This window comes from Eptesicus fuscus, chromosome 6, assembly GCF_027574615.1.
Source record: "Eptesicus fuscus isolate TK198812 chromosome 6, DD_ASM_mEF_20220401, whole genome shotgun sequence".
Lineage (NCBI taxonomy): Eukaryota > Metazoa > Chordata > Mammalia > Chiroptera > Vespertilionidae > Eptesicus > Eptesicus fuscus.
In genome coordinates this window covers 18,366,280-18,393,501 of record NC_072478.1, presented here as the reverse complement: position 1 = coordinate 18,393,501, position 27,222 = coordinate 18,366,280, and the positions used below count along the sequence as shown (strand labels likewise).

The 27,222-nt window shown below is 51.4% G+C and overlaps 1 protein-coding gene across 5 annotated transcripts; it reads left to right on the top strand.

Annotated features, from left to right (window-relative positions):
- The first annotated feature begins 4,372 nt into the window (after positions 1-4,372).
- Positions 4,373-25,303, top strand: TPM4 (tropomyosin 4). Of its 5 annotated transcripts, XR_008556298.1 has the most exons (10): positions 4,373-4,558; positions 9,731-9,856; positions 14,109-14,242; positions 16,480-16,597; positions 17,202-17,272; positions 18,158-18,233; positions 19,927-19,989; positions 20,072-20,141; positions 21,144-21,284; positions 24,014-24,077. XR_008556298.1 is itself a non-coding variant. In XM_008157829.3 (9 exons), the coding sequence occupies exons 1-9, from the start codon at positions 4,445-4,447 to the stop codon at positions 24,094-24,096; spliced, it is 855 nt and encodes a 284-aa protein (XP_008156051.1). In that variant the 5' UTR covers positions 4,373-4,444; the 3' UTR covers positions 24,097-25,303. The 5 variants fall into 5 exon arrangements, 4 of the variants coding, with proteins under 4 accessions (XP_008156051.1, XP_054573283.1, XP_054573284.1 ...); XM_008157829.3 differs by lacking the exon at positions 21,144-21,284 and having other exon boundaries at positions 24,014-25,303; XM_054717308.1 differs by lacking the exon at positions 24,014-24,077 and having other exon boundaries at positions 21,144-21,383.
- Positions 25,304-27,222: the final 1,919 nt, after the last annotated feature.

Here is a 27,222-nt window from a genome sequence, read left to right as displayed (position 1 = left end):
CAGCTGTGTGACCTTGGCGAGCAGCTTCCCAGCTGGGGACCTCTAAGTGCTTACTGCACAAGGTCTGGGTGAAGGGGGAGTGAGCCCCCCCCCCCCTACTCCTCACCCACACTCGCCCCAAGTGACCTGTCCGGCACACACTCTGGGCCATCCTTAGCCAGTGCCATTTTGATTATCATCGTCACATTATTCTTCAATGAGCAAGACTCCGTAGGTGCAAGCTGAGAACATCTTGGCTCTTTTCCTCCAGCTCAGTGCATTCACTCTGGCCCCACCGTCTCTTTGCATGCCCCAAACAGGAGAGACATGGGGGGGGGCACCCCCATACTGTCCTCTGTCCTCTCATCCAAGGTACACCCAGCCCTCCCACCTGTGGTCTTCGAATATGCAACACCCATGTCCACCGCCCCATCTCACCTTTCAGTTCTCCTCCAGACCTCACCGCAATGGCTCCCTCCTCAGGGAAGACCTCCCTGACTACCCCCCAAGGCTCAGCAGGTCTCCCTGTTAGATATTCCATTAACTGTTTTGTTGTTATTAATCCTCATCCAAGGGTACTTTTCCCATTGATTTTTAGAGAATGGAAGGGCGGGAGCGGGGAGAGGGGAGAGAGGGGAGAGAGGGAGAGAGGGAGAGAGAGAGAGAGAGAGAGAGAGAGAGAGAGAGAGAGAGAGAGAGAGAGAGAGAGGAGACACATCTATTGGTTACCTCCTGCACACACCCCAACCGGATCTGGGATCAAACCTGCAACCCAGGTACATGCCCTTGATCGGGAATCAAACCCGTGGCCCTTCGGTGCGTGGGCCAAGGCTCTAACCGCTGAGCAACACCGGCCAGGCTCCATTACCATTTTTATTGGACGCTCTCCCACTCTCCCCACCCCACCCCACTCCTACCCAGGGATTCCTTCTTCCAGCAGCTGCATGTTTTGGAGTGCTGGTCTTTCGCCAGCTGCTGAAGCTGGCGTGGCCGAGCCAAGGCTGGCCAGAAGTGCTAGCGAATCAGCAACCTCCCCTTCCCGGGCCACCCAACCAGGGAGCAGCCTTTAAGGAACGAGGATGGGGATTGGTGGATAAATAGCCCAGCTCCCGCGCCCTTCAGCTCTGCGGGCTCCGAAGAGGGTGCTCTCTGCTGCCTCCCAGAGGTCCCGGCGGCACTGCGCCCCAGTTGTCCAGACTGGTAACAGCTGGCTTCATTACTGCAGTTACTGGCGCCTTCCCTTCTCTGTCTCCCTCCCGCCCCCCCGACCCCCCATCCGTGTCTCCTTGGGCTACCTCCCAAATAAATTACTTGCCCCGGAATTCTTGTCTCGGGGTCGGCTTCTGGGGGAGCCCAAGCTCAGGCAGCAGTTCGCCCCAATCCCTATGAAGGTCATAACGGTTTGCAGGCATTGGGCGTCTCTCCCCACTGGCCTGAGTTATGTCCACCCTGTGTCTTCAGAACCTGCCCAGGGCCTGGCATGTAGTAGATGCTCCATAAATGACCCCAAGTCTCCCAGCTCTGGGGGCCAGGTGGTATCGGGGAGCCCTGCCCCCACGCGGGTCCTCAGAAGCCCCCAGCTGGAGAGTTACATGCAGGAGGGGAGCTTACTCCTCCCGAGCTATAAATGGCAGCCTCCACTGCCTGGTGCCCCAGGCCACACAGCCTGGACAGCTGGGCCAGCGCCCCCAGGGGCCAGGAACCCCAGATGACCCTTCAGGTCTGGCCAGGGCTCCTGGGATGTCCATGAGGCAGGTACATGGAGAGGACGTAACTCCAGTCCCAAGGCTGCAGGGCAGGAGAGGGATGGCACCGCTGGGCTCCAGGGCAGGCCTAGGTCCCCTCTCCCCTCCCAGGCATCAGATTCCACCTCTGGGAGCTCCCTGAGCAAGAGGCCGGTGCGGGACCAGGGTCTGCCCTACAAGGCCATGGAGCGAGCAGGCGCCTCCTGGGGGAGAGATCCCTTTTCAAGCTGGTGGTGTCAGACCTGGAATTAGCCACCCCACCTGCGGCGAGGCCAGTCTCAGGGTCTCCCAGGGCCAGCACGGGGGAGGCAGCTGACTTCCAATGACTCAGCTTGAGACAGTCAGGGAATGGGGGGGTGCGGGTTAGGACCCCTCTCCAGCTCTGTTCTAAGGTCAGCTAGGTCAGGGTCCAGCTCTGCCACTCGCAAGCTGGGTGACCCTGGGGGTGGGGGGGGGTGGGCACCCTGGACCTCAGCTTCCTCCTCTGTAAAATGAGAATAAAAACAGCCCCCTGCTCAGGGCTCAGGGAGGCTGAAGGGAGATGCTGCCGGTCGAGTGCTAGGAACCCTGTTCGGCATATGGTGGGCACTCAGTGAACCGTATTCCATGGTCTACTCTGTACTCTGCACTGCGGGGAAAGGGGGGAACAGAGTGTGTGTGTGTGTGTGTGGGGGGGAGATAAACCAATATCCTCAGAGCATAAAAGAGGTTCCAGAATGTTCTGTTTGCTGCTATTATGGCCCCAATACCTTTGAGTGGGGGAGTTCTAACCACGACAAAGAGAAGGACTAATAGCTTAAGGGGCAGTGAAGGAATCAGGATGGGGCAAAGGGAAGCCAAGAACTCTGGATTTTGGCCTGCCGCCCCCTCCCCCCAGACTCCCCAGTGGTGCTGACTACTGCCCCGTCTCTCTCGTGATCCCACTCCCTCTGTGGCCTTGGGCAGGAAACACAGAAGCCTCCATAGCACATGGAAGTGTTGGTTCAGGGCTCTGTTCAGGAAGGCTTCCTGGAGGAAGAGCCATTTGATCTGGGTTTTGAAGGATGAATAGAAGTTTCCTGGTTAAAGAACTGTGTGTGTGAGTGTAGAGAGGGGATTGCTCATTAGAATTAATAAGGATCATCTGGGTCCCAGGCACTCGGGGGGCCCCCAGATAAGACCAAGGCACAGGCCTGCCCCAAAGCAGCTCAGTCTGAAAGTGATGATCAAATAATAACCATAAGAGTAATAGCTCCCACATTCTGAGCATGTGCTGCTAGGCCTCGACCTGTGAGAGGCACTCTGTGTTTGTCAAGTGAATGAATGAGCAAACAAATCTTTCTAAAGGCAGCGAATCCGCCCAGCCAGTGGTTGAGCATTGACCGGTCATGGTTCCATTTCCGGTCAGGGCACATCCCAGGTTACAGGCTCAATCCCCAGTGGGGGGCATGCAGGAGGCAGCCAATCAATGATTTCCTCTCAGCATTGAGGTTTCTATCTCTCTCTCCCTCTCCCTTCCTCTCTGAAATCAATAAAGATATATTTACATAAAATGAAATAAAGGCAGCAAATCCTTTCGATGGAGGAGAGAGGGAAGGCACAGTGGGCAGCAGGGACCACAGGTGCAGAGGCGGGAAGGAGGAAACGGCAGCCCTGCTGGGGAGCTCTGAGCGCTGAGCTGGGAGAGCTGGGTGTAGGTAAGGGTGGGTGGGGGTGGGCAGGAGTCTTGAGTGAGAGGCTGAGGGGCTAGGCCTCCTGTTCCTGGGGGGACTGCAGAGCCACAGCGGGATTCTGAGCTGAGCAGGGAGGGCATCGGGGTCTGGCCTGGGCCTGCCGGGGCCTCCAAGTTTCTGAGAAAAAGACAGCCCAGGTCAGTCTGACCCAGGTGAGCCGGATCCATGGGGGCAGGGGAGATGACAGAGGGAGGGGGAGACAGACAGAGAGGGGGACAGAGAAAGGAGCCTGAAGAAACAGAGGGAGAGAGACAAAGAGTTACAGAGAGAATCAGAGTTAGGGAGACAGAGGGAGGGGAATGGAGACAGACACAGAGACCTGGAGAAAGACACAGTGACAACATGAGAGAGACAGAGAGACAGAGACAGAGAGATGGAGAGAGACACAGATCAAAAGAGACAGAGACATGATGAGAAACAGAGACAGTCACCGAAGCAGAGACAGAGGGAGAAGATGATGAGACAAAGACCCTCCAGGAAGAGGTGGGAGGACCCCTGGGGTGGTAGCAGGCGATGGGATGGGGGCCTGACCCCAATTCCTGGAGGCAGTACCTGGAGGGGAGGAGCAGGGAGGACAGGAGCCTCCCGGCCCACTCTGTACCCACCCACAGTCCTCTTCGGCCCTCCCAACCACAGATGTGGAAATTGAGGCCCACCAGCAGGCCACAGGGGATCCTCCTGGGCCAGCACTGTGCCCCCAGGTTCAGGTGGGACCAGTGTCACCAGGTTAAAAATGGAAATGGGTTCGGCCTTTTTTTTTCCTTTGAGAAAATCCTAGGCCCAAATAAGGTACGGGCTGCGGGTGCCTGGTGAGCTGGCCAAGTTCTCCTGAGCGAGCGAGTGGCGGCTGGCCCGGCCAGCCTGGGCTTGGGCCTCCTCCAAGACTCGCCCCGGCAGGGCGGCACACCCTGGGGAGGCTATAAGGGCTTCCACTCCACCCTGCTGTTCACTGAGCCCAGCCACAGATCCCGCCTCAGACCCACCACCTGCGCCCCTCTCCACCCAGCCATGGAGGCCATCAAGAAGAAGATGCAGATGCTGAAACTGGACAAGGAGAATGCCATCGACCGAGCCGAGCAGGCCGAGTCAGATAAGAAAGCTGCGGAGGAGAAGTGCAAGCAGGTGAGGGCCCGGCCGCTGGGCCGCACCAGGCGGCCCCGTGCCCTCTCTGAGCTGGCGAAGCTCTGGGCTGAGGGTGGGGCTCTCAGAAACCTTGGTACCTGGAGGTTAGGAAGGGGATAAGGGGGTGATGCCCCAGCTAAGGAAGAGTGAGGGGATCATTGTCTTCCCTGGAGGGGGGTCCCTGGGCTGGGAGAGAGAGGTGACAGGACCCACCCAACAGGACCAGCCGGAGCCAAGCAAGTAAGCAGGGGTGTCTGTTTGTACAGGATGTGTGTGTGCAAATGTACGAGTGAGTGTAGGTGTTTTGGGGTGAGTGTGTCAGGTGGGTGTATGTGTACTGGATAGGGTGGAGAGAAAGAGAGAGAGAGAGAGAGAGAGAGAGAGAGAGAGAGAGAGAGAGGAACCTGAAGAAATAGAGGGAGAGAGACAAAGAGATACAGGGGGACGCTGTGTGTAAGTGTATTTGTGTGTGTTTGAGCATTTCTGTGTGTGTGTGTGTGTGTGTGTGTGTGTGTGTGTGTGTGTTTCCACTGGAGAGAGTGTGGAGGGATGATGGTGGCTGTGAAAATGAGGGTGTGCAGAGAGGTATGAGCGTGTGGCTGTTGGAAAGTGGGTGTGAAAGAGTGTGGATGTGTGTGAATGGTGGGGTCAGTGTGGGGTTGTGTCTGGGGGAGAGGCTGGCTGCGCGTGCGCTTGTGCAAAAGGTGGCCCGACTAATGGAATGTGCGAGTGTCAGAACGAGTGTGTGTGTTGAGGTGACTCTATTGGGGCTGGCATGTGTGTGCATGCTGGGGCTACTGCGTGCGCGCGTGCGTGCGTGCGTGCGTGCGTGTGTGTGTGTGTGCGCGCGCGCGCGTGCGCATGTTCCTGTTGAGGTGAGGGGGGCAATGCAAAGCTGTGGGGGAGGGGTGACCTGTGCCCCTGTGACTGTGGCCTGTGGATCCACGTTGGTGACTGCCCTGGGAGGGTGGCCACGTGTGGTGTGTGGTGGGGTTAGCTGTGCCTGGCTGCAGGGGCGGCTGGTGAGGCCGCGGGTGCCTTCCGATGGCCGGGCAGGAACCCAAGTCCCCAGAGGTCACTTTCCCTTTCTGAGGTGGGGAAGGTCTGGAGACCCGGGTGCGTGGAGATCTGAGACTCTCCATGAGGCTCTGCTTATCAGGCTACCCCTGCTGTCCCCGCTATGAACCTGGCAGGACAAGGCAGGGCTTCGGGGACAAGAGTCCCAGGGGGCTCCGGCAATGAGGGGACATCAGGAAGCTAACAGGAGCAATGGCAGAGGCTGGGCTGGGCAGTCCAGAGCAGAAGTCAGTCCTCGGGTCTAGGTGGCCAGAGCAGCCAGTGAGAGGAGGGCGGGGTCCTGCCCCTTCCATAGTGCCCTGCCCCCCACAGGGCTCATGCACCTCCCCTGAGTCGATGGCCAAGTCCTCGGGAGCATCAGGGTCTCAAATGAGCCCCAAGAACTGCCCAGGACAGCGACACCAAGTGCCCAGCCCTGCCCAGCCCGGGCGCCAGGCCAGCTTGGCAGGTAAAAGCACAGTCTCTGAGCCCAGACTGGCCTGTGGAAGCTTGGCCACTGAGCACCTGGAGCAATGCCTTTACCTCTCTCAGTGCCTTAGTGGCCTCAAGTGAGAAGTGGGGAAGTGACAGCGGCACCTCCCTCGTAGCCGCGAGAGGATTCGAGGTGACTGTGCGGGTAGAGTCCCTGGCGCTGCACCTGGCACAAAGTAAGCGCTCAATAAATGCAAGGTTGTTTCCTGCCCCTCCCTACTTCCTGGGGCTGTGACACATCTGTGTAGGGCAGCTCCACCTCAGCCCTCCCTGCCACCAACGCCCCTCCTCCCGCCCTGGGCCCCTCCTGGACAAACACAGCCGCCCATCCTGTGCTGGCCCTGAGCTGCCTGCTGCCACAGATCATGCAGCCCTCACCAAGAGGAGCTTAGCAGAGAAAAACAACTCGATGGCTCTAATTTTCACTAAGGTGTGAGTGACTGCTATAATACACTCTACCAAGGCAGACACAAGTTCAAAAGGGAGGGGTCCTCAAAGTCTCCAGGCAGCTGTGTGGCCAAGGCGGCAGGGACAGGTTCTCTGGCCTCCAGCTAGATTTTCATTCTGTTTTCCCCCACAAAGCCTCCCACTCGGGTGGACTGTGCTCAAATCCAGACCGGATCATCTAGCTTTTGTGACTCAGAGCACGTTGCTGACCCCCTCTGAGCCCTCAGTGTTTTCATCTGAGAAATGGGGGCAAATGGTGCTCCCGATGGCCCGGCATGAAACCCAAGACTCCAGAGGTCCAAAGCGAAAGCCAGAGCCCCATGGGGCCAATGGGCAGTCCTGCCTGGGGACAGAGGCAGGGGGCCGACAAGGGACTCAACTTACCCAGAGTGCCGCCTGCTTCAGAGGAAGCCCTGAGGACCCTGCAGCAAAGTCCAGATTCCAGGCCCCTCTGACCCCACCCCCACCCCGACTGCTGAGTGTGGGAATGGGACCAAGAGGTCCTGCCCGCCTGCTTCCTGCCCGCTCCTCTCCCAGGGCAGTGACATCCGCCACAACTGGCCTTTGACCCCGCATCCTGCCTCAGCCCTGTCCGAAGCCCCCATTTACGGGGACTAAGGTGTGTAGTCCATGACCCTCCCAGCTGGTTTACCGACAGGGAACCTGAGGAGGAAGTGACTTATCCGAGACCTCCCAGAGCCGGGGCGAGGCTCCGCCCACCAGCAAGGTGCCACGCACCTGCACGTGCTTTACGTGTGGAATTCAGAGGGAAAGGAACTGATTAGCGTCAGTCTTATTTTTCACACCAACTCCAACCATTTAGGGGTTGGGGCTGTGTCGTTGATTCATTCTGAGAAGTTCCTCCAGGGGTCGGTGCTGGGTGATGCTGGGGCCCAGAGTGACCTTAGCCCCAGGCCTGACTCCCAAGGAGCCCCAGGCTGGGGGAGATGGAGCCAAACACAGAGGGAGGTTCCCTGCCTCCAGGGTAGGGCTAGACCAGGGAGGGACAGGGACTGGAGGGGCCAAGGGGGTGACAAGGGCTCTGTCCAGAACAGCCAGGCAAACCCCCCAGCAGAGTGGGCTTTGGCGCTGGGTATGGAAGGTCAGTGGGAGAAGGCTGTGCTGGACAGTGGGCAAAGCATAACCTAGTGGTCAAGCGAATCAACTTGGAGTCAGTTAGACAAGGGTTCAAATCCCCCATCTGTATGGCCTGGGGCAAGTCCCTCCCTCATTTGGGGTCTCAGTTTACCCTTCTATAACATGGGCACATTCTAATTGCTTCATAGACCATTGCCCACTTTATCCCAGTCCCCACCCGTTGTACACATTTTGCCAGAAAAGGTCATCAAACCCCCATCATCTTTGTAGCTGGATGGGCACTCGGAGACCACCACGTCAAGGCTTCCATTTTGCAGAAGAAACTGAGGTTAGAAAAGGGGACAGGGGGGATACAGCTGGGGCTTGGAGTCAGGCTTCTTGCCTAGAGGTCAAGATCAAGGCCCATAGACCCTGATTTAGGCCTGAGCTGCTGCCACCCTCCCCCTCCTCCGATCCTCTAACCCCTTCACCATTTCCAGCTCATCGTGGGACACTCAGGGGTTCCGGGATGGGAGGCTAGGTGATGCCACCTTGGGACAGGGGCCCTTTTAAGAACTTGCACGTGCACGCGCGCACGCGCACACACACACACACACACACACACACATTCCCATATTTTGCACATCTCACTAGTGAACATGTAACCCAGATCAGATTCCCAGTTTGATCTAAAAGCTGCAGGAACAGCAGCTTGTAACATACCCTCTTCCGGAAGGACGAGAAGGAAGTCAGAGAGGGATGCAGGAAAGCAGGCCTGGCGAGAGGACCCGTTTAGAGGGGATTCAGTTCCTGTGCTGTGTGACCGGGGAAAGTTACTCTGCGGCTTTGGGCTTCCTGCTGTGAAGAGGAAGCAGGAGGATGGAGGGAGCCCGAGCGGGCTGCTGGGAGCATGGACAGGATCAGGAGTCAAACTACCCAAGTGACAAGCCTGATCCAAGCATGACTTGAACTAACCACCTCAGCCCAGAATTAGGGGCACGGGGAGGTGCAACCTGGGGTGTTCCTGAGCTGACCCTCTCTGATGGGCTGGGGGTGGCAAGAGGAATGGAGAGGTGAAGGGTGTGTGGTTTGTCTGCCACAGACCTGAGCTTCTCAAACCGGGTGTAGGGAGGGGGCCAAGACTCTCAGGATAAACAAAGATGACTCAAAATTTGGGAAATGTAGGGAACGTTTTTATTAAAATTAAAGCCACATGTGCAAGAATTTAAAATATGTAATCTGAGCCTCAGAAGAAAGTGGTTTCTGAAGGGTAGCTCTCTTATAGCCAAGCCCCCAAAGTCCAGGAATGGGGGCCGTCTGAGCCCTTAAACCTTTCATGGTATTTTTGTGAGATGGTGTGAAAACCACTGTCTTGGGCAATGGGGAGCCATGACAGGTTCTAGGCAGGGAGGGGACAAACATACACTTAGACAGGTTCTCTGGCTTGAGGTGGTGGTGCAGAACTAGAGGGGGGTCAGCTGGAAGTAGGGGTGGTCCATGAGACTCCCCCCCCCTTTTTAAATATATATTTTTATTGCTTTCAGAGAGGAAGGGAGAGGGAGAGATAGAAACATCAATGGTGAGAAGGAATCATTGATTGGCTGCCTCCTGCACGCCCCGTACTGGGGATCGAGCCCGCAACCTGGGCATGTGCCCTTGACAGGAATCAAACCTGGAACCCTTCAGTCCACAGGATGATGCTCTATCCACTGAGCCAAACCGGCTAGGGCAAGACTTCTCCTTTCACTTTAACCCAGGTCTCCGGGCGGTCGCACCCCTGAAATTGGGATGCAAAACTGAATGTGTATTTCTGGGAAATTGTGTCAGGACTCAAGTTTCTCCAAAGCTGTACCCGATTCCCCAGGAGTATCGGGGAACCCTAAAAACGATAAGCACAGCTGGCCCCAGGACAAGGAAAGGGTGTGAAAATCAGATCCACAGGTACCATTTATGGAGTGGTGCATGGCATTGCTATCCCGTTTTACAGAGGAGGACTTTTTACAGAGGAGGCCCGGATGGAGGACTTTTGTGAAGGTGGGGGGAGATCCCGCGCCAGGGGGACAGGGCCCCAGACTGACGCGTTCCCCACTCTGTCCCCAGGTGGAGGAGGAGCTGACCCATCTCCAGAAGAAACTGAAGGGGACCGAGGACGAGCTGGACAAGTACTCGGAGAACCTGAAGGACGCACAAGAGAAGCTGGAGCTGACAGAGAAGAAGGCCTCGGACGTACGTTCGCAGGAATGCGGCGGGGCCGGGCAGGAGCCGGGGGCAGGGAGGAAGAGGAGCAGGAGGAGGAGGAAGGGAAGGCGGTGCCTCCCTGCGCTTTCTCCAAATAAGTCCCGAAAAGGGGCACTTTCCAGCAGCTGCGGCCAGCGGTGCCGACGTCAGGCCCTCCCCCAGCGGTGCTGACGTCGGCGGCCGGGCCGGGTGACCTCATCGCCCCGACGGCGGCCGGGCCTGGGGCAGGGAGGAGCGGGGGCGGCACCGGCGCAGGCAGAGGCTCGGGGGCTGGGGCGCGGCTGCTGCAGCTTCACCAAAGCCGATTCTAGCCAAGTCGAGCGCCCGCTGCGTGCGCCCCCGCGCCTCCTTGCCATGGCCGGCCTCAACTCCCTGGAGGCGGTGAAACGCAAGATCCAGGCGCTGCAGCAGCAGGCGGACGAGGCGGAGGACCGCGCGCAGGGCCTGCAGCGGGAGCTGGACGGCGAGCGCGAGCGGCGCGAGAAAGTGAGAGCTGCCCCCCGCCCGCGCCCCGGCCCCGCGCTCCCCTTTCCCCCGGCAAGGCGTACTCCGGCGTCCCGCCGCCCTCTTTTCTCCCCTGCTCCCGGCGCCTCTCCCTTCCCGCGTTCCCGCCCGCCCGCCCGCCGCCGCCGCAGCTGCCGGCCACCCCCTCCCCCTCGCATTAGCCCGCCTTCGCGCCCTCGGGCCCTGCCGCTCCCGATCGGGGACCCGCAAACGACCCCCACCCCCACCCCATCCCCGCCCAGGGTTGGTTGCTGAGACCCCCCCTTCCTCCGCAGCCTTCCGCCTTCCCCGGCCTGGGACTGGGCAGGGAGCGCCAAGCCGAATTGGGAGGGGCCGGCCGAGCGGGAAATGGGGGGGATGGGGCCCAGGGCTAAGGCGATCCCCGAGTGGGGTAGGGGCACCGAGCAGCCATAGGACTCCGGCTGGTGCCGGGATCCGGAGGTGGCGGGGGGCCCAAGGAGCAGCCTTGGGTTTCATGCACCTCGAGGCGCAGCCTTCCGGCTCCGGGGCTGCACCCAGGAGCGGGAAGTGAGAGTGGAAACGAGCTCCCATTGTCTGGGGTTGGACTGGGGTGGGGGGAGGCTTCCCGGCTCCCGCTGAACTTTCCCAGCTGTTCCCAGAGGCGCGGCGGCGGCGGCGAGTCTGCTCCCCGCAAGGGGCGGTCAGCCTTGAGCCATCGGCCTTTCGCTTCCCGGCTGGTCCCTGCGGTAACCAGGGCTCCCTCTCCAGAGGACCCTTGGAATGTTCGCGCGGGCGATCCGTCTCCTGCTTGTCACGGGGCCAGAGGCGGCAGATAATGGGGCTGAATGAGAGGGGGTTGCCGCCCTCTCTCCATCCCCTGACTGTCCCTCGGGATGGATGGTACAGATGGTGGCAACCCCTGGGGTTGGTGAGAGATCTGGATTCTAATTCCATCTCCTACTCCTAGATACTTAACCCCTAGGAGTCTCCCCATCTGTAAAGTAGGGGTGATGCTAATGGCGACTCTCTCGGGTAGTTGGGAGGTCCCAGGAGTAAAACCTCCCTGGGTGCATCTGGCACATAGTAGGTGCTGGGTTCCTTTTTTGTTTTTGTTTTTCTCCCCGCCCTCTATCCCCAGAAGAGCTCACAGTCTAATGCGGGGTGGGTGAGGGGGACAGACACACAAAACTGATTTGCATTCCAGGGGTCTCAGTTCTGTTGTGGGAGCATAGTAGGGAAGAGGCCATCCAGTGGATTTTCAAAATGGAGGTTGAGCAGAAAATTCAGAGTTTCCTGGGACAGGACACCTGATTGTATAAAGACTCAAAGACTCAAAAGTTGGGGAGGGGGCGGGGAGGTGAAAGCCGAGGGACCCTGAAAGCTGGAATATTGAGTGGGGACCCCAGAAATGGAGAAGACGCTCGGCCAGGTGGAATTGCCATGGGTATTGTGCCCCAGACTGCTTCAGGGTTGGCCTGAGTCGCAGCCTTTAATCCTGTAAGCCTCCAACAGTAGCTGGTTTGGCCTCTTTCGCACACGGAACCGGCGTAATCCTCCCTCTGATCTCATCCCAAGTCATCTCACTGGAGGACAATTACTTCTGCTTAGAAATGGCCCTCCGCCGGCGAGCCAAGACAGGAGTGGGATATCCATTTGGGAGGAGAGATGTTTTTGGAAAGTTGCAGACATCTTAAAAAGTTAGCTTTTCAAAGCATGCTTCTCTTGGTCAGGAGGGGGAAAGCCTGAAGAAGGTTCCTGGGCAGAGGAATGGGGCCCAGAAGGGGGAAAAACTTTCTCAGTCGCCTGTGGAGTAAGCCAAGAGCCGGCGTGTGGCAGACTTCTGGGGCTGCCTCCAACAGCTGGTTTCATTTAGATTTTTGTGTGATTAACCGACATCTTCCTGTTCCTTGGCCACATGTATCTAGCAAGCCTCTTTTACCTTATAAGGGAAATCCTTTGTAGAGTGTAGAAGCTTTGATTGCAGGAAGGGGTGGAGCCCCAAATGACTAGCAGTGACTAGCAGTTTCTCAAAAAAAAAATATATATATATATATATTATATTTATAAATATAAATATATATATATATATATATATATATATATATATATATATGCCTGGTTGTGAGGATTCAGAATCCCCCAACATAAGGAGCCGCTTATTTTTTTTAAAAAAAGACAGCTTCTAAATCAAGCACTCTGTATGAGCTTAAACATCAATTCCTAACTGCTAATTGGTATGGGATTTCTTGTTGGGGTGCCGAAAATATTCTGGAAGTAGTGGTGTTGGTTGCGCTATGACTGTACTAAAAAACAGTGGGGGGAATTCAACTCCTGCCCCAGGTGCTGAAGGAGCTAAGATTCACCTAATTTAAAAAGAATAAAAAGCACTCATTGGAAGGGGTGGGTGACATTTCTTAAAATAATTCATCAGTGGTTTTTAATAGATTCTCCAAACTGGTGTTTCAGAGGAGGCTGCCATCAGAAACACTTGTGGGAGTTTCCCCGCCATTTGCTGCTAGAACTCTGGAGCTGAGGAAAGATGCCTGGTTCTCTGTTTTGGAGCAACTCTGGCCTCGTTCTATTACTCCATATTTTTGCTGTTTAAAGGAAAAGGGGAGTGGTTTCCCACTCATTTTTACAGCCTACCCCAATTCAGAGGTTTATTTTTCTTGATATGAAGATACCAGTGTGGCTTTACCTGGGCCTTCACGTCTCCCCTTGGTTCAGCCCTGTTTTCAAACATTCTCAATATCCCTTCCTGAGTGTGGCTGGCCTCGATTGCCCCAGGACTTCAAGGTTCAGGGAGCAAGGGAAGAGCCCTGGACTGGTGCCCAAGAGGCCATTCCTTCCCAATTCTGTGACATTAACCAGAACTACGTCACCTAGCCTGGCCTGTTTTTCCATCTGTAAAATGGGTGGGATACTCAAGGATTAAATGAGGTGAAATCCTGGCCGTAAAGCTGCCCTTTGCTGGGACTTATCCACAGGCCAGGTACAACACCTTGCCCTTCAGTGACAGTCCTCACAGCAGTGTGAAGAAGCAAGACAGGGAGGGAGAGGCTAGGGAGGCTCAGAGCCGTGAAGCAACCAGCCTAATGCCACATGGCTCAAACTGGCCAAGCGAGCCAACACTTTTTGATCCTGGAGTTCTTGCTTTTATGCACACTCCACCACGTTATCTTCCTGGTGGGGGAAAACACCTTGAAAAGCCAATGACACTATTCAGACGTCTCTTCCATGTTTGTAACCAAGATTTCTTCTGTATTTTATCCTGTCATCTCTCGGCCAGACTTAGTTAAGGATGGTGTTCCATCTTGGCTGCCTTCTTCCCCCCAGTGTATGGCCAGGATTTAACTGAGGGCTCCGTGTTCTGGCATTTATCTTGCCATCGAGGTGACTGGGAGCAGACCTGATTCTGCGACTGGGTGAGCCAGGTCCCCGCTGGCCTTGTTCTCTAGGAATCACAAGCATGGAGAGGCCAGCACTGTGCTCTCACAGCATATGGTATACTTATTTCTCTTCTGTGTTGACTTGACCACCCATCCTATACTGGGACACACACCCTCATCGTTGAGTGGCGTGTTCCCTCATGTTTTCAGGGAAGGTCACACAGAAAATTCACATTCTCCAGAAAAGGCTGGATTCCTTACTGCCTGGATTCCTGGACGGGCTCTGGTAGAGGGAATCATGTTAGCTGAGGGAAGGCTACTGTGAGTGGGGGCTTCCCACTGCTCACCTGTTACCTCCTAACCTGGCTGCACCTCTGACCTCCCAGGCTGAAGGAGATGTGGCAGCTCTCAATCGACGCATCCAGCTCGTTGAGGAGGAGTTAGACAGGGCTCAGGAACGACTGGCCACGGCCCTGCAGAAGCTAGAAGAAGCAGAGAAGGCTGCCGATGAGAGCGAGAGGTAAGGATGCTTTGAACCCAGTGGCATTGGTGACGGCTTCTGGGAAATGGAGATCTGAATGGATGGCTGACCTCACTGATCTGGGGTGAGAGTGAGTGTAATCACATGATGTGAACATGCGCACATATGTACAATGCACGATAGCGTCTTGAAAACGCTCACACTGTGTATAGAGCTGTTTGTCGTGGTGGTGGTGATGGAGAAAAACTCCCACCAGGCAGAGGAAGGTAAAAAAAAAAAAAAAAAAGGCAGCTATAACTGCAAGTATGACTGTAAAGCTGATGTTTGCAGAGTCTGAAAGCCATTGTGCAACTCATCCATGTTCTCAAGACACCAATTTCCGGGGTCATGTGAGAAGGGGGCAGGTAAAAACTTGGAACAGGCCATGCGTATATGATTGTTAACAATGCTGTTGGTCAGGCTTTGGGCTACTGGATGGCTAAAACATGTCAGGGCCATGCACAAACTTGAGCTGACAGTGCTCCTCACCTCTGAGGCATGAGCACTGCATTGGGCATCCAGCAGGGTGCTCCGTCTTCTGGAGACAGTTTTCTGGCACAATCCCATCAGATTGTGGGATTCACAGAGTATCTGTCTCTGTGGTGTAAATGGGTTTCTTGGGTGGCGACAGTGTGGGCCAGGCCGGTGGTCATTGCGTGTCTACCACGATCCCACCAGAATTCTCACTTGACCCATCCACCGTGGTTTTCCAGGATGAATTCCTCCAAAGGACTCATTCCTGAATGTGCTGTTGTGACCCATAAACTGGAGATTAAAAACCAATGGTGGGAGGGAGGGTGGGGGAGGCTGGGGAACTGGGAGATCGACTCTGGGATTTGCCCAAGCAGGAAATTTCTTCCCGTGCAGTGGAACAGCCGAAATGAGGGTGTAGACCCCAGGGCAGGCTCTGCTTTAGCCACTTAGAGAGGGGGAGGGAGGGGATGCCATGGGAAATATGAAGAATCCTGTCACAAGGTGCTCATGGCTGAGCCTGGGGCCTGGGTTAGCTGTTGTCTGTGCACACTGTCAGACCAGCCTGGCTGGATGTCTCATTTTTCAGGATGTCCCCAGGGCAAACCCGGAAAGCCTGGGATTGCTTCTCACTTGTATCACCAGAAGTTTTTGGTGACACTCTTGTTGGTGACTGATGTCTTTTGGTAAAAGGAATTTTACACTCAGAAGCTGGAGGATCTAGGTTCAAATCCTGCTGCCACTTGTTACATGGCCTAGGGCTGGCCACTTGGATCTCGCCAGGACTACAGAGGGTTTTTCAAGTTTGCTCACCTGCTGATCTTGAGGCCTTGTACAGGTGTGCATGGTGTTGTGACAGTCAGCTGAGAATGGTAGTGACAGCCCAAATGGAAGTATTTATTAGATAGCAGAAGTATGTGCTCCTTTGCTCTGGGTGGGCACGGCACACATTGCTATGTTATCCTGGGTCAGCCTTTCTGGAGGTGCTGATCTTACCTGGATCACTCCAAGCAGTACAGGCCAGAGTCAGCCAACTGAATCATGGGAGACTTCCAGCTGTCCCCAGGAGGTATCCACTTCAGGCTCTCCTCACCCCTCACCTTGTTGGTACCCCACTCTTACCTGGGCTTCCCACTACAATCCGTTCATCGTTCTGGTTTCCACTCACTTGTTTTTGAAACTGTCAAGTGCCACCCACCTTACAGTCCAGTCACCCTGACCTCCTGCTGTGTTGTGACATTTCTCTGGGGCTTTCTTGTGCGGCTCCCTCACTGAAGAATAACTCCTTGTTCACTTGTGGACTCTCTTCTGGAACGTCTTCTGTGACACCTCCCCCACTGCAACAGAATTCATCTCGCCTTAGCCAACCTGGCCCAGATCTCTAATCACATTGTAGTGACAGAGTACAAATACATCCTGTTACTAGTCAGAGGTTATTCAGAATGGGAACACAGACTCCAGAGTCAGACCACACCAGGTTTGAGTTCCAGCTCTGCACTTCCTGGTCACTTCGCCTCTCTGTGCCTTGGTTTCTTCTTCTGTGAAATGGGGACAGTGTACCTACCACTTCATGGGGTGGTTTTGAAGTTGAAGGCATTTAAAGCAGTACCCAGCGTTCAGTAAGGGTGAAAAGTACATGTGAGCAGCTCCGTAATTTCCTCTTTGGAGTCTGGTTCTTGGCAGATGTCTGACAAGTGCAGGTCCGTGGAGGTGTGTGGTGACGTGGTACTGTGTTTGTATTGGTATTGACAAGGTTGTCCTTGCAGAGGAATGAAGGTGATAGAAAACCGGGCCATGAAAGATGAGGAGAAGATGGAGATCCAGGAGTTGCAGCTCAAAGAGGCCAAGCACATTGCAGAGGAGGCTGACCGCAAATACGAGGAGGTGCGTGGGGCTGGCAGATGGCGGCGGCAGCAGGAAGTAGGGAGGAAATGGATGTGTGATAGGGAGATCCTGGGGCTGCCCAAAGGAAGCCCTCTGTTAGGTCAGCTGTCCATCTGTATCCACATCTGTTTTTCCAGAGACACCACTTGGCTGGGAACTGTATCTTCCACAATGCCAAAAGGTCCTGGGGAATTCTGTGACGCTTGTCTGACTTGGTGGGGAAGTCAGCTGACCAGATCACTTTTTGTCCCGCAGCTGCGTATTTCAGCACAGTTTGGCTAAAATTGGGAATCATGGTCCCTGGTCATGGATCTTCAGTCCCCCTTCTGCCTGCATCCATGGTCTCAGCTCTTCCTTCCCCTCCTGTCTGCCTCACTCTTGGGACCCATGGGAGAGAATGTGGATGTTTTCCAGACCGAGTTAGAGAAGCAGCAGTAAGCCCCTGGCATAGTCTGGGCGTGGCCTCACTGTCTGCACTGGGAGGGCATCCTATTAGATGTGGCTGTTGGGCAGGTGTGTGTGTGTGTGTGTGTGTGTGTGTGTGTGTGTGTGTGTGTGTGTGGAGGGGGGTGTCAGTCTCCGACAATCCTTTCTGTCTCTGCAGGTAGCTCGTAAGTTGGTCATCCTGGAGGGCGAGCTGGAGAGAGCAGAGGAGCGTGCCGAGGTGTCTGAACTGTGAGTGGCAGAGAACTGAGTGGGGCCCAGCTCAACTTTTGGGTCAGAGCTGGGGGGAGTTGGTTTACACCAACCAGGGCCTCTGGTCAAGTGGATGGGCAACTGGACTCATTGCTCTGTAGCTCCTCTTTGCTTCTGTGGCTGACAGAGGTGGCAACTGTTTGTCCTTGCTGTTCACATCTTGACTCTAACCACTAAGGTATTAGGAAGTAGGAGTGAGAGAGCTGGTAGCAGAGAAGTCTCATTCTTCCAGAGAGACTATCTCAGTAGGCGTGCCTTCTTAACAGAAAGCTGACCTATAGAAGGCAGCTCTCCCCTCCTCCCACCCAGTGTTTAAATACTTTGCTTCTGAAGTCATTATTTGGCCATGACACATTAACCCCGACAGGCGGGGGAGGGGGTAAGAATCCAGAAAGCTCCAAAATATAAAAATTCCCCTTCCCTGGGCCCTCCAGCTCCACAGAGCATCCCACAGTGCTGAAAGGAGTCTGGTTTTGCAAACCCATTCTGGGCTTGTTTCCTGTAACGTCCGGTGTAGACTGCTGCCTCCCAGCCTCCCGCTCTCCATCTCATTCCTACACCTTCCGGAGTCAGCCTCATCAATCATGGATTCCACAAGTCCCTGTTGCCTCAGCCTTGGCAGGAGCCCAGGAGCACTTATAAACCTTCCAAATACTCCTCAGCCTGCCTGCCGCGCCTTTGCCTGGCATGATAGGGTTTTGATAAGTACACAGTGCTCCAGCTCAGAAAAGGCCATTAACCTTTTCCCCGCGTTCCTTGAGGGGGGCTCCAGGCAGTGTGGGTTCCTCCTTTGGAAGACTGCTGTTAGGGGAATTGCCTGCTGTAAGGGAAGATAAGACATAAAAATCCTTTGTCTTTGTGCAGAAAATGTGGTGACCTGGAAGAAGAACTCAAGAATGTCACCAACAACCTGAAATCGCTGGAGGCTGCCTCTGAAAAGGTTGGTTGGCTTTAGTTAGAGGGTGATTGGCTGGACTTACCTTTTCTTCCCCAGAAGTACACAGGAGCATGCCAGGGCAACAGGGATCTGTATTTGCTAACAGCAGCTTTAGTGCCCAGCTGCTGGGTTTTTCTCCCCACAGAAAGAGGTGTCTGGTGGCTGGATTTCCCTCTTTCATGGGGTCTTAGCACCATCTTTTATCTCCAATTCTTATGAGGGTGGAGATGGAATGTGAGATTAATGCCTGGTCAGGCTTTTCCTGGGGAGATCTGAGTATAATCCTATAAATACAGAGCCCCACTCTCACTTGGATCCCTTGGTTCTTCCAGAAATACCTTATTGAAGATTGAGCAGCAGATATCAAAAGTGGGATAGGGCTTTTTAGGCGGAAACAGCATCCAGAGTGGTCACTACAGGATAGAATCACATTAGGAGCAACGTGTAGTCTTCCTCGGCTTACCCCGCTGAATTCCCCATCCTCGTCGCTTCCTCAAACTCCTTCTACTATCCTCCAGTAGCATTGAACTTCAGTTTCACAAACATTCCATGTTCTCTCATCACTGCCAGTTCTTTAAACCTGCTGTCGGAAGCAACCTTTCCTTTTCTCTTTGCTTGGTAACCTATCCATCCTTCAGGTCTTTGCTTAAACAGCCCTTCTTCTGAGAAGCCTGCCCTGATTGCTCATCTAGGTTAGGCGTCTCTTGGCTTCGTAGCCCCACCTACATCTTTTCCTATCATGATGATTGATCTCATCCATCATAATTACTCAATTACATGCCTTCCTTTCTAGATTGTAAACTTCAAGGATTGGGTCCCATAGCTGACTTGTTTAGAGCTATATCATTAGTCCTAGTCTTGTGCTTGGCATATATTTGATACGGATATTTGGGGAATACATGAAATCCAAGCATACATGACAATGTGGCTTCTTCTGTGAGAGCTCAGTGTGGCCTCTGCTTCTGTGAGAGCTCAGAGTCAAATTGAGTGGCAGAGACCAACACGATAACAACGTGCTTTGGAATTTCAACAGAGGGACCTTGGAAAGTTGGGAAAGGTGTCATGAGGAGGTGACCTTAAAAAAGGCTGCAGAACATAATGATGGCCGGGAGCTCAAATTCCAGGGTCAGATTCCAGTCTCATGGCTTGGTCATTTGATAGTCATGTGACCCTAGACAAATGACCTCTTTACTCATCTGTAAAATGGGATTGAGGCTATCTAGCAACATTGCAAGCAGTTGGTAAATATTAATATTCATCTGAATTGGGCCTTAAAAGACACATGATTTCTAACAGGTGGTAATTAGGAAAAGAGCATTCTGTCCCCGGGTCCCCATGATAGACAGAGCTGGGAGACCAGAAAGTACACAAAATTTGTTGAGGAAATAGATAGCATCTTGAGGAAATTGGTGGGAAATGGGATTGGAAATATAGATGTGAAGGGCCTTGAATAGCATGCATTTCCATTCTATCACTGGCCTCACCTTCATCACACTTTTAGCTCGTTATCAGCTCAGTACCATCCCAGAGGAGTCTCCCACAGATTCCCTGAGTTTTGCACACATTTCTTCTGCCTGCCTCTACTTTACTTCTTAGGCATGTTCAAGCACACTTTATTCCAAGGAGTAGGGAACCAGCATTCTGTATGCCTTTTTCTCTCCTTTTTTTAAAAGCAGTATTTTGGTTTCTCCCACAGTATTCTGAAAAGGAGGATAAATATGAAGAAGAAATTAAACTTCTGTCTGACAAACTGAAAGAGGTGAGTGATCACACCCAACTGGTCAAGTTTCTCCTGGCGCTGGTCTTGGAGCAATCATAGTAACTCTCGTCTTTTCCTTTAGGCCGAGACCCGTGCTGAATTTGCAGAGAGAACAGTTGCAAAACTGGAAAAATCTATTGATGACCTGGAAGGTATGAAATTGCCATCTAATTTTGTTTGCTCTGTCTCCCCCTACCTGACACATCCATGGGTTGTTGGGGGAAGTCTGTGCAGGGACTAAGTTGGGCTACGTTCAGTTTAGGATAGTAAGTGCAAAGTGATGTCACATCTGGAAGTCTGGAGCATTGCAATCAGATAGTGCAAATCAAATTCAGACTCAGGCTGCCATTTTTTGAGAAATAAAGTATTTTTGGTTAATTAGCTCCACGTGTGAGTACAAAGACCCAAATATGGCTGATTTTTTTTAAATGTCTTTAGAATTTTCTTCCATTTCTTCATTTCTGAGAGATGCCTTGCATTTTCCAGATGCCTTGCATTTTTACAGAAGCTCTCTCCCAGAGAGCTGAGCTTATCACTATATGAGACAACGGAAATATAGAGAACGTAGGGACTAAATAAAGACGCCAGTCTGCAAGCCTGGTGCCCCCACAGATTCCAGAATTCCTTGTAGAGTTCCAACTTTTTAAAAAATTCTGTCCTGTGTTCTTCATGAAATAATTCTGGAATTCCAGATCTTGGGGTTCAGACAGAATCTCCCAAGCTGCCTCTTTCACCTAGAAAAGGTACAAAACTTATTCCGCAGACCATGTGCCCCGAGTTTGGTTTGGGAAGTGAGGCTTCCATATAAGGAGAATTGCCCTCCTTCCCAAGTATGACCTTTAACCAGGTGACATCATTGAAAGTCAGAAACAACCCAGGGCAGGAGACTAGTGACCTGTGCTTTTGTAGTCACCATTCTTTTTAAAGGTTATGACGAATCCCCAGTAGAACTTCAAAATGCTTAGAAATCACTCTGTCCATCTTTTGTTTTCTTGTTTGTTTTCCATAAGACACAACTTCCTCCTAGTTCATGCTTTGTTTTCTCACTTTTTTTTCTCCCTTTCATTGCTCATCTGTGGCACGCCATTCCGACCCTCGCATTCTGTCCTCTGTACCTCTTCTGAACTCTCTCTCTGGGGACATCCACCCTCTAGACGAGCTATACGCTCAGAAGCTCAAGTACAAGGCTATCAGCGAGGAGCTGGACCATGCTCTCAACGACATGACCTCTCTCTGAGAGGCAGCAGGGTGCTGTCCTCTGTCCTAGCAAAACTGAAGTCTGCCTTCTCACTGTGGTACCTATGTTCCCATTTCCTGCCTCCTGGTTTGACCCTTCAAGCCGCCGTCTGCTGTGACTGTGACTGTGTGACCGAAATAAAGACAGGCAGTCCTCATCTTCATGCCCTCTTATTTTCATTTTTTCCACTTGCCGCTCTTGAGCCGTAGTAGCTGTGGTGCCCTTGATGTGGGTGGTTCAAATGAAGAGCTCATTTCAGAAAGAAAATTATGCCCATGTGATTATTTTCTGGTGACATGAAAACAAAAGCCAATTTGGCACGAGCTCTCAGACTCTGTATCTACCAGTAACTGTTTTTCCTTAAACAGAAATTGTTTTGAGTGGAGATACATCCACCCTCTTAAGCAGCCTCAAAGAGTCAGCAGAACTTGCAGCAACCAGCAGGCTTGTGTCTAAAAAGAAGCTACGCTTGAATGGGGTTTGCTCTACGGACTCAAACAGTGGCAACGGCATTTTGGTCTCTACGCCTTTTTGCATTTGTTTCTCTTTACACTCTGAGGACAGTGCCTGGGGTTCCCTATGTTTTCATTGTTCATGGAATATCTATCCAGCTCCCAGTCCTGGGAAGAAGTTCACCCATGAACTTCATCTCTATACCTTGTCTGTAGAAAACTACCCTACAAAGAATTAAAGAGCATCCCATAGCAGGGAGAGAGTGGAAGCTGCTGGAATGCCATAGAAAGGAAGTGAGGTGATCCTTTTCTGAGTTTCAAATAAAGTTGCCCGAGATGCTAATCTCTACCTCCCCTCATACATGAGTTAAGTAGAACCAGGAACCCTTGCAAGTCCATGCAGGCCTCCCCTGCACTCCACCACCCCTACCTCAGATTGTCTCAGTAACTCTGCCATGTTGATGTCCAAGGCACATCTTCCAGACTTCCACTCAAACCTGACAAAGGCATGAAAATCTCTAGTTAGCATCAATGTGGGGTCCTTATGACCTGTTATTCCTCATCCTGTTTGATTCAAGTGGGAATCTCTGTCCTGATTTTTCTTTATAGTCATTGCTCCAAAATACATCTCCCCTAAACAACCCACACCCTTCTGCCCCCAGCATCTCCCTGTTTCTAACTGCCATCCACTAGGAACTTCTATACAAACCACACCCCTCACATATTGTCATACATCCACCCCTGGAAAAGTTACAGACTGTGTGGAGGTGGGTGTATTCTGTTTGGTCTCTGTGTGTATTTGTTCCTGGGATTTTCCCAGACATTTGTCGCCTCCACCATTTGAAACACTACAGCTCTGCCTCTCCAGTTACTCTGCCTAAGCACCTAAGTGGAACTTCATTGACAGGGATTGGGGCTATGGTGATCTACTACTACCTGTCTATGGGACTGTCTTGATTCTCAAGGGCAATTAACAGGGAAAGTTATTTTATCTCAGACCCAATAACAAAGTAGATGCCAGGAATCCAGTGGCAAGGTGAAGTGAGATCAGGATTTGTAGTTGGGATGTCGGAGTTTTGATTCTAGCTCTACCACATTAGCTGTGTGACCTTGAACAAGCTATTTAGCTTTTCTGCAAAATAAAGGCGGTATCTTAGTCATTGTGAGGATTAAATGAGGTAATGGAGAAATTAGCTCACACAGTAGGCACTCAATTACATGTATCCTTCCAGACAGGATAGGCCTGGGTCACTGTTCTGATGGAATCTTCTGAGATCAGAGTGGCTTGGTTTTTTTAAGTGCCTGGTCAAATGAAAAGTTTTGCACTTGTATTTGAAAGGCTGCCATCTTGTGCACTTTTTTCCTTTCTGAAAATTTCCAAGCTGATCCTATCACCTTTTAGGAGACATTTTGCTTCCCTTCAGTATTTTAATGAGTCTTGGCCTAGTCCCTTATCAGCCATCACTCACAGCAAACCAGTTCTCCCTCGTGTTCTGTCATGCATAGCTCTAAATGGCATCTTACTTTCTAAAAAAAAAAAAATTGTGTCATCAGCTCAATCACTTAATAGCATACCCATAGTTTGGCTTAAATTTCAATCATGTTGCGTTTGCTTGGGTTTGACTACATTGCTATGGACACATAGACACAATGACACAATTATGGGTGGAATTTCAACAGCCATTCCCAGAAGCTCCAAAAGAAACACAGGTTACAGGACTAATTAACTGGCATTTAGGGGGGAGATGTATTAAGTCACCCATATCTGGAATTAAAATCTTATGTTTGTATAGCACTTCATAAGTTCTGAAGCATTTTTCATTTTTTCTCATAATAACCCCCATACCACACAGTAATATTGTTATCCCCATTTGACAGATGGAGAAACAGACCTAGAAAGGTTAAATGGCTTACTTCATTGGCACAGCTGGGACGTAAATCCAGGTGTTCTGACTTTAGGATTGCCAGATGTAGCAGATTAAAGTACAGAACGCCCAGTTAAATTTGAATTTCAGATAGGCAATGAATAATTTTTTGGTATATGTATATCTCATGCAATATTTGGCATATACTTATACTAAAAAGTTTGTGTACCTGAAATTCAAATTCAGCTGAACGCCTTGTATTTTATCCAGCAATCTGATCTGACTCCTAAATTTGGTACTTCATTTCTATTATTCCATGGTGTTCTATTATAATTAAAATGCAAAATACTTTCTCTGCTATGACTTATACTCTGGCAGTATGGATTTTAGGAAACCTTCTCCCCCACCCCCACCCCTCTTTAAAAAGATGCTTATTAATTTATTTTTCTTCCACTCTTAATCCTCACCAGAAAAACTTGCTCAGGCCAAAGAAGAGAACGTGGGCTTACATCAGACACTGGATCAGACACTAAATGAACTTAACTGTATATAACCACAACAGAAGAGTCTTGTTCCAACAGAAGCTCCAGACCTCCGTTTCTTTCTCTTCTCTTGTAAGAAGTTTCTTTTGTTACTGCATCTAAGCAAATTATGAGTATGTGACCAAATATTTTGTATCAGAGAAGCTTTGAGCATCAGTTAAATCTAATTCCTTCCCCTCTTCCCCAAATGGCACCAGATTTTTTTAGCTCTATTTTTATCCTTAAATTGCATTTATTCCTAAGCTAGTCAGGGTGTTTCCTATTGAACATTAGTCTCTTAAGACTGAGGGCATATGGTTTCTGGGAGATTAAACAACCCCACACTTCCAAAACACAGACTCTAGTATCTATCTAGTCACTGGCCAATTTAAAAGGTTGAAGAATAGAACCACTGGGCCACCGTTGGACACACTATAGGAGGCCAGGGACCATCACATTAAAATGGGTGGGGATTTTCCATCCAGAGCAAAAAAAAGTTGGGGGAGAGGCTATTGTGGGAAGTGATAAACCATAGATAGATCAATCATTTTGGCTCTTTTCCACACTCTACTGTGCAGAACATCCTTTGAGCAAACAGTATGAGAATGCTTGGGAAATATAACATTTACTCTTATTTGAGGCCATCCACTCAGCAGGAATGAATTCAGTCCTGTTCAGGAAGCCATACCAAAAAGACTGCTAGCCTTCAATAATTGAGCAAGAGTATTTTTCTCTTAAATACCGGGCAGAAGGGTCCTCTCTGGCCGAAGAGATAATGTAATCGGCCTAACTTATCTCCTCTGTACTTTGGGAATGGTAAATTGAAGATTTACTTATTTAGGGCTTTAATTCCTTCGTCAGGACCAAGTTAATAAAAGACCAGGAAACTCCTGATTCAACTGGATATGGAGTATTCTGTAGACAGGGCTGCACATTTTGGCTTTGTTACATTTTTGCTTTCTTGGTTAACATCTCAGCTGAAACATTCCATATTCCCCAGCAGTGAGGGGGGTAACTCAAGTTTACAGTTCTGCCTAAAAATCACCCTGATTCTAGCTTTTTGGACTCCTCTGCCCCTCACTCCTATTTATTATGCATCACACTACCCAGGAGATACACTAGCAAATTGTGCAATTGAATAAAACCCACACTTTCCATTTAGATTCTTGCAACTGTATCATATGTAATAGTATCACTTTTTCTACATTTTGGTCAAATAAATTTTTACATAAACTGTAATTGGTGTGAATTTTAGAATGTGTGGGGACATAAAAGGCATTTTGGTTCAACGAATGTTAAATGGGATGGAGAGATAATTGTGCCACGAATTGAGCAAATTTCATTTATTAGCTTTATACCATGACTACATGATATAAGGATTATGATCTCTTTGTTACAGTGAGAGCGCTTTGCCTCGGTAACTCAAAAGCTCCTGTCCTTTGTTATTCCCAATCATGAGCCGGACTGTGAAGAATGAATGAGTAGGATATTAATAGATGAATAGGAGTAGGAAAGATGGTCCCTGGTGCTTTAGTTAGGAAAGCACAGGCCTGCCTGGAAAAGGTTTTCTGTACATTGCCTAAAGGAAAAATATAGGAAAGCTGCAAGGTACGCAGCTTGATGAGAGCTTGAACATCATTTGGTCAGAAGTGGAGAGCCATTGACATTAAAAAACTCCACTTAGCATTCAATGTTTCAATTAATCCAGGGTAGTACTTGCCAGGGGATAGGAAGGAAGAAGTGATCTGAAGGAAGTAATCTTAAGATTTAGCAGACGGCAGTTTAACTACCTGACTTGTTTTGGTATTTGCCTCAAGATCTCATCTTGGGGAAGGGAGCTAGGGAATCAAAAGGAGAAATGAAAGGCTTTAAAACACTGATGCAGTCACTTAGCCCCTCTGGCCTGTTTTCTCACCATAAAATGTGGTTAATCAGCCCTGGCTGTTTTGGCTCAGTGTCACAGGTTTGATCCCCAGCTTGGGGGTTTTTTGCAGGAGGCTACCAATTGATGTGTCTCTCTCTCACGTGGCTTTCTCTCTCTCACCTCCTCCCTCCCTTCCACTCTAAAAATCAATGGTAAAAATATACTCGGGTGAGGATTTAAAGACAAAACAAAACAAAACGTGGTTAAACAGTAGTACCTACCTCAGTGGGTTGTCATGGTGATTAAACGTTTTATATGGTTTTCTTTTATAACTGTTTCCACAAACACTGGTGGGCACAAAACCAACGTTCCTAAATACTAACTGTAATTCTCACTATCCTAACCTACTGGGCGGGTTCTGAGCTCCAGAGGGCTGACTAGGTTTGGGCAGGGAAGCGCCAGGGTGTTAGGTCTGATCAAAGAATCGAATCGATACCCCCTCCCCTGGGAACTGATCTTTAGGCCACTTCACAATGGACATTCCACTTGCTAAGACCATTCCACTTGCATAGACCCCCTCCCCTGGGAACTGACCTTTAGGCCACTTCACAATGGACATTCCACTTGCTAAGACCATTATCTCTCCTCTGCGGAGTTTCCCGAATCCAGACCTGCACAGAGAATTCTCCACCCAGAAAAAGCCAGCCTAGAGCCCTTTAAAAACCTCTGACACTCTGTCTTTGGGGGCTGGTGCCATTTTTGGGGCTCAGCCCATCTGGGTATACAGATGACCTAATCCTATATAATAAAAGGCTAATATGCAAATTGTCCCCTCAACCAGGAGTTTGACCAGGGGGCAGGGCCACCTGCCAACTGTCCTCACCAGGATCAGGGCTGGCCTGCTGGACCCCACCCATGCACAAATTTGTGCACCAGGCCTCTAGTAAATTTATAATTCTTCACTCCTTTTGGCCTCATGCGTTCCTCCTTCAGCATTTCTAACACAGGGTAAAACTGAAGGCAGAGAATGTCCTGGACAACCTCTAATTAGATCCAAGGGCCATCCTGAATTGTCCCTGCAAGCTCAGCTGGTGAAGGCCTGGGTAGCTTTAAATCGGTCCCCTGGCCAGCGCCTAGATCCCAGAGTACACTTGGGGAGGGGGGGGAATAAGGGGGAGAGGCTCGTTTCCACTGTGACGAGCCCCCCTACTCTCCTTTCCTCTTCGGATTTCCCTGGCCTGCTTACTGCCCTGCCTGAAGCGGAGGCCTCCAGAGGACACCACCGAAGTCAACA